Genomic DNA, 13,018 nt, shown 5'->3' with positions numbered 1-13,018 from the left:
GTTATGACTTTTGGCTTTAACTTTCTCAATACATGCAGCATGTCTTCTTTACTGCTGATGATGAGCACTGCGTCATCTGCATAGCACAGGTTGTTTATATTTTGACCGTCAACTTCAAAACCGATGCGCTCTCCTTCCAAATTTGCTTTTCTGAAGATGGTGTCACCGTAAAGGCTGAACCGGTAAGGTGAGAAGATGACTCCTTGTCTGACACCATGTTTTATTGGAAACCAATCAGTGTTGCCATATTCAGTTCTCACTGCAGCTTCTTGATTTTCATAAAGGCTTTTTATCAGCTAAGTTGTGTTTGGGTATTTCCATTTGTGCTATAGTTCTCCATAGTTTACTATGATCCACACAGTCAAAAGCTTTGCTGTAGTCAATAAAACAAAAGTATACAGGCTTTTGATATTCTTTGTTCTTCTCCAGAATCCATCTAATATTGGCAATAATGTCTCTGTTCCTCGATCTTTTCTGAAACAATAACCAAAGAAACGAAAACCAGACTAATAAATCCAAAAATCAGCACACAGAGCTTGAACCAGAACTGATACGTTAGCAAACAATCTTTATTTGATACACGGTTAGTGCTTTCATCTGGTATAACTCACCAGACTTCATCAGACAATGTAAAAAGTCACAACCCTTCTTAAAATACTCTTCCCAATTAATACATCTACCAATAAAGTAGCTAAATCAATTAAGTATTTCATCACATCACAGATAAAACTTTTAAAGCGACACTTTCCATTTTTACTTTGTTGCATTTCATCATCTAACCTTAAACATAAAAAGTAGAAATATTTTATCAATTACTAAAGTATTACTACTATAACGATAAAAATATATATATAAATGTATAAATACATACATACATTTATGAACATATGAATATATATAAATATATAAATACATATATGAGATTAGTATTTACACCTATCTTTAAAATGTAAAGTTTATATATAGCTCAATAACTTTTGTTTCTGGTGAGTTATACCAGATGAAAGTGCTAACCATGTATCAAATAAAGATTGTTTGCTGGCGTATCAGTTATTTTCTGATACAAGCCTGAAACTCAGGTAGTTCTTGCTCAACCTATGATTGTAGCCTTTGTTGTATTATTTTCAGCAGTATTTTTGCTATCATGTGGAATTAATGCAATCGTTCTGTAGTTGTTACAATGCTTAGTATCGCCTTTCCTAGGTATAGGTATTAACAGTGATCTTCTCCAGTTGGTTGGCCATGTTTTTCCCTTCCAAATCTGTTGACACAGTCGAGTGAGGGCCATGATAGCACCTTCTGAGCCTTTGATTAATTCAATTGGAATACTGTTGTTGCAGGTGACTTGTTGTTCGATAAAGCTTTAATTGTTGCTATGACTTCTTGTTTTAAAATATCTGATTCTTCCTTAACATCAATTTCCAGTTCAATTTCCCCAGTGTTACCCACATTGTCTTTTTTATATAAATTTTCCATATATTCTTTTTATCTCTTTTTAATGCTTTCTGGATCATTCAATATTATTCCACTGGCGTCTTTAAGCATTCCCAATCGAGGCTGGAATTTCTGCCACAATCTCTTAATATCTTGATAAGCTAGTCTGTTTTTTGTGTAAATGCTCCAATTCAATTTTCTGATGAATATCCTTGAAATATCATCCCTTGTCTTTCCGATTTAACAATGAAATTCTTGGTTCATTTGTGATACTTTTTCTCTGTCACCGAAAACTTTTGCTTGTCTTATTTGTTCTGCCACTTTTCTAGTTTCTTCCAAGATCCAAAGTGATTTTTTGTCTTTCTTTCTCTTCTGGAGTGTTGTTTCAGCTCATCACTAATTACGGTTTTAATGTCATTCCATAACTCTTCAGGCTGTCTATCTCCTATATCAAGAATGGCAAATGTCTTATTTAATTTTAGCCAACAGTCTTGTAGAATATTTTCAATATCATATTTTAGAAGGTCTGTAATGATCTTCTTCTTGTGAAGTTTTACCTTGATATTGCATATCAAAAGCTTGTGGTCACTTCTACAATTAACTCCTGGTTTAGTCCTTGCTGTCAACACTGCATATTTTCATCTCTGTCCCATGCAGATGTAGTCAATTTGATTTTAATACATGACATTTGGAGAAGTACATGAGTACTGTCAATGCTTGTGGTATTGAAAATGCATATTCATGATTGACATTTGGTTGGTTTTGCAAAACTGTACTAAGTTATCACCGGCTTAATTTCTTTCTCCTATGCCATGCTTTCCAACCACTGGATCTTCAGGTGTGCTTCCTACTTTTGCACTGAAGTCCCCCATAAGGATCAGTAGATCTTGTTTGGGCATTTGATCTATTTCATTTTGAAGTTGGCTGTAGAAGAATTCTACATCCTTATCTTCCACATTTGCCATTGGAGCATATACTTGGGTCAAGATGACAATGGTCGGCTTTCCCTGTAGATGGATTGACATGACTCTGTCATTGATAACATTATACTTTAGTGCAGTCTTTGAAAGCTTATTGTTGAGGATGAATGCCACACCATTTTTCCTGTATGTTTCATGACCAGAGTAGCAGATCCAATGCTCATTTGATTGTAAGTGTCCTGTCCTGTCTATGTGAGATCACTAATCCCTAAAAATCGATTATGGCCTTTTCATCTGATCCTTATCAGTTTCCAATTTTCCTTGGTTCATGCTTTGTACATTCCATGTTCCTATGTTAAGAATATCTTTGCACCTTCTGATCTTTCTTTTCTGTCCAGCAACATCAGCATCAGGATGACCTGATGGCTTTGATCAGTCAGCTTTACAAACACCGGGCATACTCTGGGTGACCATCAGCTCTTCTCTGGTAAATGCCTTCGGACCTAGGGGACCATCTTCCAGCATTATACGTCACTTCTTTTTGTTGTCTAATCATCATTATCATCAAAGTTTCTTGGCAGAATACAGAAGTAGATGCCCGGGCCTTTCTTCTGCGCAGTATAAATTTGATGTTATCGCTGTTACTGTGTCAAACACGATATTCCACCTCCAACACTGCACATCTGCTGCTACTGCCCAGATGGGTGGTACATTGTTAATCTAGCATCTCCACTGAAATCTGTCTACCTTGGGACACCCTGTGGTTAGTAAAACTACCAATGGCACAGCTTTCAGCTTCCTAGATATGCGCAGTGACGCGACAAGCCCATCTACTATGTCTGGGGCACAACACAATTTAGCAGTGTTTAAAATAAAAGGAGGGGATAACATCTCAGTCTGTGATATGTGCAGATGACTGCATATTAATGTCAGAGGATGTGGCTACAGCAATGGGAAATATAAGAGAGACATTTGAGAAGTTTAAGGGAGGGGAAGGACAGAGGTGTAACAACAAAACGCATGGTATTAAAATAAGGGAAAGGGAAGGGGAAACAGGGAATAGGTGAAATAGAAGAGGTACAGTTACCCAAGCACCTAGAATCTCTGTGTTGCAAACACAGTGATACAGACAACAGGAGGAAAAATACAGGAAGTTGGAAAAAGGAAAGGGATATTCTCCAGATAGGGGGGTGGAGAAGATTTATACATTGCTTGGGAGGATTAATGCAACAAGCATGATGACATGACCACTAATCCTCATCCTATCCAACAACATACAAGTAGAACCTAGGGACAAACGGCTACAGCAAATGGAAAAAGACAGAAAGGACTGTGTCAGTAAAGGCAAGAGGAAAAGAGTTAGCAAGACAAACATGAGAATGAATAGGAAAAAGAGAGCTCCCATGTATCCCAACATATGCATTGACTTGTAACATCATTCACTGGATAGATGCAGATGATGAGGAGGATAAAGAAAGACAAGAAGCTTACTAAAGGACATGTCCCTCATGGACAGTGCTAGCCAGTATTGATCACAGACCCACTCAGTTCATAAATTCATTTTGCTAACTACTCAAAATGAACAAATGGGGATTATTGGGATTAACATGGCTAGACTTCTAAAGGCACTAGGACCACTAGCCTAGTAACCTCCTATGAGCCTATGAACCTATTAATGAAGCAGAACTAAAAAAAACTGAGATTCATGAAGTGGGGAAAATGGAACCTCAAGAAACTATGGGGAACAGAAGGATGGCTGGGAATGACAGGTAAAAAAATTAGGAAATCATGGAGGACAGGTGGACTAGCTCAAGAGTAAGCGTTTGTATGCAGATGAAAGGATGGCAGGGAAAGATTTAAAACAAAGGAGGAGGTAATACAGAAATACAGAATACCAGAGGCCCAATGGTGGACCTACCTGGCACTCTGGGAGACCTGGTAAAAGAAAGCAGAGACAGAAACAGGAAAAAGAAACAGACAGGACAGGAGAGCACAAGGAGAGAAGCTGGCACCCTGGAAGCCAAGGGGAGAGAGGCTGGCACCCTGGAGGACATGGGGAAATAGGCTGGTACCCTCGAGGACCTGGAAGAGGTTAGGGAGGCAAAGAACCAAACAGTTCTATGAAGTGTCAAGGGAAAGAAGGGATTAGGTCAAAGTAGAGAGAATGAGAAAAAATTGGGAAAGAGAGGACATGTGGAAGGGATTTGCAGGATACTGGCAGAAAACAATTCACTCAGTGAGGCACATACAGAACGTACATGGAAAGGGAGATGAAAGTCTAAAACCACTGCATAAGTTGTATCTAACCCCCAAGAGATGGGTAATTGAATGTAGACACCTGGATAGTAGATGTTGGCGGTGTCAGGAATGACACGCCCTGGGTCTGTTGGCAGGCAAAGGAAGTCTGGAAGCAGATAGAGAAGATTTGGGAGGCATATTTGAAAAGGAAGCAGTGCATAATTAGGGATTTATATATGTCACATAAAGAATGTGGACAGCATCAGGAAAGAAAGAGAAATGAACATTATCAGACTGCCGAGTGCTGAAGTTTAAACCATTATCACTAAAAACTGGAACATGACAAAAACAATATGGGAGCATGAATCACGCAACAATATGGGAGCATGAATTACACAACAACACGGGAGCATGAATTGCACAACAATATGGAAGCATGAATTACACAACAATATGGGAGCATGAATTACATAACAACATGGGAGCATGAATTACACAACAATATGGGAGCATGAATTACACAACAATATGGGAGCATGAATTACACAACAATATGGGAGCAAGAATTACACAATAATATGGGAGCATGAATTACACAACAATATGGGAGCATGAATTACACAATAATATGGGAGCATGAATTACACAACAATATGGGAGCATGAATTACACAATAATATGGGAGCATGAATTACACAACAATATGGGAGCATGAATTACATAAAACTTCTTGCACATGAGGAGACAATGGCATAAAGTGTCTAGAATGAGGAAAGGGGGAGAAGGAGAATGGAAAGAGATATTAGAAAACTACAAGAATGAAAATCATACCACGAGCAAGGAGAGAATGGACCCAAAGGGAAACCAAGATGGTGAAAATAGAGAAAGGGTAGAAAACGAAGCAGGCAACCACTGATGAGATATGGTGCACAATGCATGATGACTGCATATTCATGTAATATACAGTATGGGGTTAATAAAGCCAATAGTAAGGGGTGTTACTAAGTAACTACCTAGGCAAATATTAAATAAAAAGTTTGTATTTATCCCCAAAGAAAAACATTTTCTATGTGCTAGACTGAATGTGAGGATATTTTGTCCCCCCCCCCCCCCAAGGAAGGAAATGTGGGTAAGGAGCTTAGGTGAAATAACATAATTACATAATAAATAAATGCAATCACATATTAATAAGTGACATTCTTACCATAAAAAAATCCAACAAGATGATACTCTCTGTAGCAACAAAGGACACCCAGTTTGACAATCTCAGACAAACGTAGAAAATAATTTTTCGTGAAGACAGCAGTATACACACACAATCCTTTCTAAGCAACATAAACATGTCAAGCAGTAAAAGCATATTATTAACAATGTTAGGGTGGAACAACAGTGATTAGGTAATGCCCTGAATAGAAAACCACATTAGAAAAATCTGAATGAAATGCGTCTGCCAAGCATTAATTTCCTTCCCATAATCTGTAATGTTTTACTGCAGTTAGTTATGCACAACAATGACATAAACATAACCAGGTCATTCAGTATTTCTAAAGCAAATCAGATATCATGCATGCATTCAACAGTTATTATCATTTTAATTTTTGTAAAAGGGTATGAACAACATTACAACAGTAATGCAATACCAAATTGACATTATGTTTAACATTGTGTCGTTAACATTTATTCTGATTCTTTCAAGTAATGCAATATTGAAAATAATACATCAATAGATCAAATATTTGCTTCCAAAGACATTTTTAAATGGGCTCTGCATTATGCATCATCAAATGGGGAATACAAAAATGCCACAACAAGTTCTTTGTGGTGTTTAATTCTTGTCCTTATCCAAGCACTATGTCACTAACAATTTTTTTATGTTCATAAGAAACCACTCATATCAGCAGTATGTTTACGTGCATCATCCTACTAATACAGTTCCTGACAAACTACTTTTTCAATGTTTCCATGTTATCAGCTGACTGACAAGATCGTCTGTCAGACTGACGACACTGATGTCTTCTGAATAAGTACAAGTTAATAAAACCTTTTTTACAAGTTATGCATTTATACGGCATCTTGAAAGGGTAATCTGGTTTATGAAGGTTTAGACTGGATAAATTGGCAATGTTTGTCCCAGACAAACTGCAATGATTTGTTTCTGCATCACCAATGTTCTGCTGTTGTTTGCAAACTCCAGGATGCTGAATAATACGCATTTCACTGTCTTCACATTTAGATGGCTTTCTGTCACAGTGACTCTGTAAGTGCATGTCAAGATCACTTACTCGTGTAAATCTCTTTTCACACACTGCACAGTTATATGGTCCTACTCCGGTGTGAATCCGCCTGTGTTTGCGAAGGTCACTCAGGTAAGTAAAACTGCTGTCACAGTCTGTACACTTATTCGTCTGTTCTCCAACATGAATCTGCTGGTGAGATCTGAGACTGCTATGATGACGGAAATGCTTTTCACATTCATTGCACTTGTATAATTTCTCTTCACTATGACTCTCACAGTGCATCCTGTACTGGTCTGCATCATGGAAATTCTTTTCACACTGATGGCACTGATACAGCCTTTCCTCTATGATGGTTACAGAAGGTTCTATGCTTACTTTTGTCTCTTTTGACTCCTCATTAGAAAGTATACTACCTATAAAAAAGAGAATAAAAACTTTATGACGATCAGAAAAAATAAATATATGAATGTACAGAGTTTGCATACTGCACTAGCATGAAGGTATAAATGCATACACAGTTATGTTCCACAATTACATGTTAACAAATGCATAAAAAACTATCTATACAGCTAGCTATGTCTGCATGTCCATCTATCTAGGATTTGCTGCTTGTGCTTGCAGAGCTAGCAGCCCATGACATGGTCACTGCCACTTGCCCGAAAAAGCAAGTCCTCTAACTATTTCAATCACCCATAACTATGTGGCTCTCCCAAGTCGTAACACCCCACCCTATAAAACTGTATAGCTCTAAAGGAGCCATAACTTTAACCCTAAAACTTCCTCCCCATTTCCCAACCCAAGCTTTTACTTTCTTATCCTAAAATTCCACTTCCCCCTCTCTAACCATAACGTCCGCAAATACTCCCTAAACTTAAAACTCCAACTCCATTCCCAATAACTCAATTCTCTGATTGCTTCTTAATGCTAAACTCCCTTACCACCTCCTAACTCTAAAACTCCATTCTTGTTCCCTGTCCTTAAAATCTTCCTCCCCATAAGCACCACACTTACTTTGTTTGAACACTTGGCGTAAGCTATGGAACCTTGCTGGCCTGGCTTATGTAGGTCCTTGGGCTGATAGCCTAGTACCAACCTATGAACATATGAATGATATGTTCAGGTAAGGTGTGGCAACTGTTAGCTTGAACTCCTATTCAAGTTCTAGTATGAACAGCAACCTACGTGAGCTTCAAGACACTTGAATCCTTGGCTTTGACACACAGTGAATGGGACTTGAGTGCTTATAGTATAACCATCTATCTATCTATCTATCTATCTATCTATCTATCTATCTATCTATCTATCTATCTATCATCTATCCAGCAATTTCTACACAGAGAAACTTTATTACATTTTTCAAAATAGCCACTTATTTGTTTTCAAAAATATTTGTTTGGTTTGTTTTGCTTCATGCATGTACAGCATTTTACAGCTCTTCATGTGAATTGCAACTGTCCTGTTAAATAATATCTATCTTATTAACAATGTAAATATGTTTTTTTAATCTTCTCCACTGTAAATAATGGATCATTTCACTACTGAACTAAGCACATTAACTTAACTCCATATACTGTTAATGCATATTATTTTCTTCATGTAATTTTTCTTTGAACATTTTAATAATGTAACTGTTATCTGTTTACAGTGGTGGTTCCAGGTTTCATTTCTTGCTGGAACACAGTAGCTAGCTGATGGGGCATGTAGGACCACAGAAGACCAAATACATATACATATAATAGATGCACATATTATCTGTCTGTCTATGTATGTATATATATGGAAAGAGTATAACAATTCTCCTGGAATCCACTGATGTGAAAAACAGTACACTAGCAACATTCAACACAACATGGAAACAAAGATCATACCTAAAGACCATGGGACTTGCTTACAACAATCCATGCCTTCCTTTTAACTACTGTAGGAACACACACACACACACACACACACACACACACACACACACACACAGACACACACACACACACACACACACAGACATACACACAAGCACACACACGCGCACGCACACACACACGCACGCACGCGCACGCACGCACAAACACACACACACACACACACACACACACACACACACACACACACACACACACACACACACACACATTACAGCCCCTTGTATGACTGTGTATATATTAGATGTTTGCTTGCAATTGAATGAGCAAATACATAATGACCTGCGAGTGTATTGCATCTCACTGCTTTGAAAAGCATACAGTGCAACCCACTTGGATTCACAGTGATTCACCAAAGGTAGATTATTTTTTTTTAAACAAGAAACATCACTTATGACAATGGCAATCATACATTTATATAAATGAAAACAAACCATACTGACAGAATCTTAGTTGCAAGCATTATACACCACAAACCATACTGACATAATTTTAGTTTCAAACGTTATACATCACTCATAATCTAGCCAATCACTGTCAGTCAGACATTACATCATAGCTCATTCATATCCTGCCTTCTCTTACACCTCATTCCTCTCCTGTACGCATTGTTCCCCTAAGTCCCATTTTTTCTACCCCTTTCTAAATATCCCAATTCCAGTCGGTTTATCTCTATTACTATGCTGCGGTAGCGTTGTCGCCTCACAGTAAGACGTTGTCCTGTTCGATTCCCAGCTAGAGCGTCTGCTGTGTGGAGACATGCGTGAATGGGCGTACCTTCGTTGAAGGTTGTGCGTCAGGGCTGGCAACTCGGCACGTAAAAATCTACTGCCAATCATTAGCGGACCGGAGTTCTGCTGTGGTGACCCCTAACTGGGAAAAGCCGAAAGACACAACAACTATATTCACCACTTCTAATACAGTTGGTTTAGACTTTGATTTCTATTTTCTAGTAATTGCGTTTTTGGCAGCCACCATAATTACACTCAGCAAGGCCTTATTTTCGTTTTCTAGTAATTGCTTTTTTGGAAGCTACCATAATTAGACTCAGAAAAGCCTTACTATTTCTAGGCAATTCCGATTCTGTATCATAGCTCAGAAAAGTCATTTCCCTAGATATACCAATTTGCTCACCCAGTATCTCTGACTGAGTAGTCTGCAGGGAATCTTTAAAGTATGCCAACTCATTACATTTTCAAAAGATATGTTCCATATTACCTCTTTCTTCCCCATCGCATCTCCAACATTTGCTGTCTACCAGACAAAAAATTCTCTGGAGTCTACTTAGGGTATAAAAATACCTATGTAAACACTTCCAAGAAAAAATCCTAAATCTTCTAGATTTTGTTGCATATTTGGGAGACATACATATACTTCCATTGTTTCACTGTGAACTCCTTATCCAATCTATTTTCCCAAGCCTTTCTAAACTCCTCTGATTGATTCTTATAGTTAACATGCAATATTTCATATGCTCTACTAATTATTCTTTTTAACAGCAGCTTCTGTTCTACATTCTACTGAAAAGTCTACCAGTGTTGGTCTGTTGTTTAGGACTCCCCCCTCCATTTCATTCTCTTTGCCTATACTATTACATCAAACATTGATAGGGAAAGCAATCTCTAATCGGCAGTCCAAATAAATTCTTGGCCTCTTCCCATTCTACTACCTTTCCCTCTCTAGATATTTTCTCCCAATACCTTGGTTACTTTGTCAGTTTTCTCCAATAAATTCCAGCCCTCTCTTGCCTAATGTCTGTATCCCTAATTGCAGTCACTCCTCTCATCAGAATCTCCTTTCTCCATTCCTGTGTTAGTTTAGTTCTTGGAATACTTTCTGCTACTTTATGAATATAATATTCTTGTATGATTACTGTTATTCTCCTTAAAGATCTGCATCTTAATCCAAATCCACTTTGTTTTATTGGAAGAATCAGCTTATCCTACTTGACTTTTGCCACCTTCCCCTCCCAGATAAAATCCTTCAGCTCTTTAATTGCTATCCACAACTTCTCCTCTGGTTGATAAAAAAAAAAATTTTGAAAGCAGTTCGCCAAAAACACCTCCCGCAAACATTAAAAGAACCCCCACCTCCTCCCTCTAGAATTATATATACCAACTTCAAGGTCGCAAAACAGTGGAGAAAAAGGCAATCTCCACTGTCAATGAAAGTGGTTTAGACAAACCGCATTTGAGTTTTTTTGTGTTTGCTAAAACTACATTTGGCGAGTTGACATGGTCCCAACCCACTAACTCCCGTATTCCTCTTACATACTTAGAAAGGTGGTGGCATAGCAGGTTTTGCATTGCCAAGCATTGTCAGAAGGATCATAATTTAGTGACTGCAGTCCACAACACTTCACCAGAAAAAGTTACACAATTTATGAGGAAAAGACCAATAGCACACAGGAAAGAGTCAGGGACTGCTGCGAATTATGCTTTCTGCAAGCACACACAAATACACACAGACACACATATCAATTATTTCTTAGTTCAAAAATCAGAAACAAAGACACCAAACAAGGAACAGATTTTGAATACTTCACTTATGTCTACAGAAAGATGCTAGAATAACAAGCTTTGCATTAGCAGGCATTTTCTGCAGGATACAGACTCTAAAACCCACATGTCTGTCATTATTTAGTGACTGCAATTGACAATAATTTGCCAGAAGGCCACATAATTTACAAGGAATTGGCAAAATACCTCTCAACTTCTCTGCTTAAGAATTCGGAACAAAACCAACAAAAAAATGGATGGGTGGGGCCAAAGTCACACAGTAGAGAGCTGGAGGTGGAAGAATTCAAACTGTAGTTTTGACTATAGGAAGCAGTTTGTTAACAGCTCAGAGCCTTAAATGCCAGACAATGCTATTTTTTTAAATTCTGTTATAATGTTAATAGATCAATAGATGTTACACGTAAATGCATTTGCTGACTAGAAACAAGTAAGAAACTCTAATAACTGGCATTACTAACTCGCTGTAACCCTCAATGCTTTTCCATAAAAACTAATGTAAGCTAATTTATTGACCAGGTAAACCCACTGGACAAATTGTCCCTTTTCAGGGGTGAACCTGGAGGTCTGTTTGGTTAACTGATGTGACAGGAGTCACTCAGCATACCAGTGAAGGTGGTAGGAATCATACCCCTCTACTATGAGCACAGCAGCTCATTAACAGTTCAAAGCTTTAGCCCTCTGAGCTAACTACCAGACCAGTTAATTAAGGACAGGACATAAATGTAAGACAAGATCAGATATGTTATGCAAAATCAGAACTAGTTAAGAGGAAAGTATTCTAATTCAATTAAAAAAAATAACAGAACAACAGGTTTTGCATCCACATGCATCTTCTGAACAAAAAAAAAATTGAAACCACTAATGACTGGGATTAGTAACTGTAATTCTCAGTGATTCAACAAAAAACGCAATTAATGAAGATCTGCCAGTTAGTCCATAGGTTGTTTCTAGGGTAACGACCACTAGGGCTGCTACAAGCCTAGACATGCACCCCACATAATTTGGGTCCCAAGTATCATGGGTGTCTATAAAGGGATTAGGAGGAAGGTGTTAGGATACTACTTTTCTTATTCATGGCCTTTGTCCATAAGAGACATGGGGGCCAGAGCGGGGATACATTTGCAATTTTCCATCCAATTGTCAAGGTTCCATTTGAATAGGGTCAGGGACAAAATCTGCTTTACATGGATGGGGAGCCTATTCCATAGTTTGGGGATCCTTTGAACAAATATCTGTCTGTCTGGCACGTTCTGTTTATGTCACAAGAGAAGTTCAGATCCCTAGATCTAGTGTTTCTGGAGCTGTTTGTTTTTCACATGTGCAACAGATCCATCAGGGTTGGGTGCGAAGAGGCCAGTAAGCCAGGAAAAGATCCCCTCTTAGCAGCCTGTAGGAGACTGAATACAAAGATAGAGCTTTTAGGTAATCAGTGAAGGATAAAAAATTCATGCTCTGAATTCTCCTGGTCAGAAACCTTTGTGGACATTCCAGCTGCTGCAAGTGTTTGGTTAGGACATGCCAAAGGAAGCACTGTATTCAATGATGGGTCTGAAAAGAGCTGAGTACAGCGATACTATAACTTCCTTGGACCTAGAAGCCATATCCTTGCCTATAAGTTGGAGGACACAGAATGATTTTCTTGCTATCTTAACTATGTGTAGACAAAAGCCAGATTGCTGTTAACATATGTTTTCAAATACCTTACAACTGGGTAGACTTGCAGGGGTGTTTTATTGATGGAGTAATTAACTTGG

The 13,018-nt window shown here is 38.2% G+C and overlaps 1 protein-coding gene across 2 annotated transcripts in view; it reads right to left on the bottom strand.

The window, feature by feature from the left end:
- Positions 1–6,164: 6,164 nt before the first annotated feature.
- Positions 6,165–13,018, bottom strand: part of LOC122794695 (zinc finger and SCAN domain-containing protein 21-like) — a 174,235-nt gene continuing 167,381 nt past the window's right edge. For both annotated transcript variants that reach the window (XM_044063327.1, XM_044063328.1), the window contains one exon: positions 6,165–7,242. In XM_044063327.1, coding sequence (XP_043919262.1) covers positions 6,536–7,242 — 707 coding nt within the window. In that variant the 3' untranslated portion in view covers positions 6,165–6,535. The remainder of the gene's footprint in view (positions 7,243–13,018) is intronic.

Source organism: Protopterus annectens, chromosome 2.part1 (genome assembly GCF_019279795.1).
Source record: "Protopterus annectens isolate FY-2018-M chromosome 2.part1, PAN1.0, whole genome shotgun sequence".
NCBI lineage: Eukaryota > Metazoa > Chordata > Ceratodontiformes > Protopteridae > Protopterus > Protopterus annectens.
The sequence above is the reverse complement of the archived record's forward strand: the minus strand, read 5'-3'. Positions and strand labels throughout refer to the sequence as shown.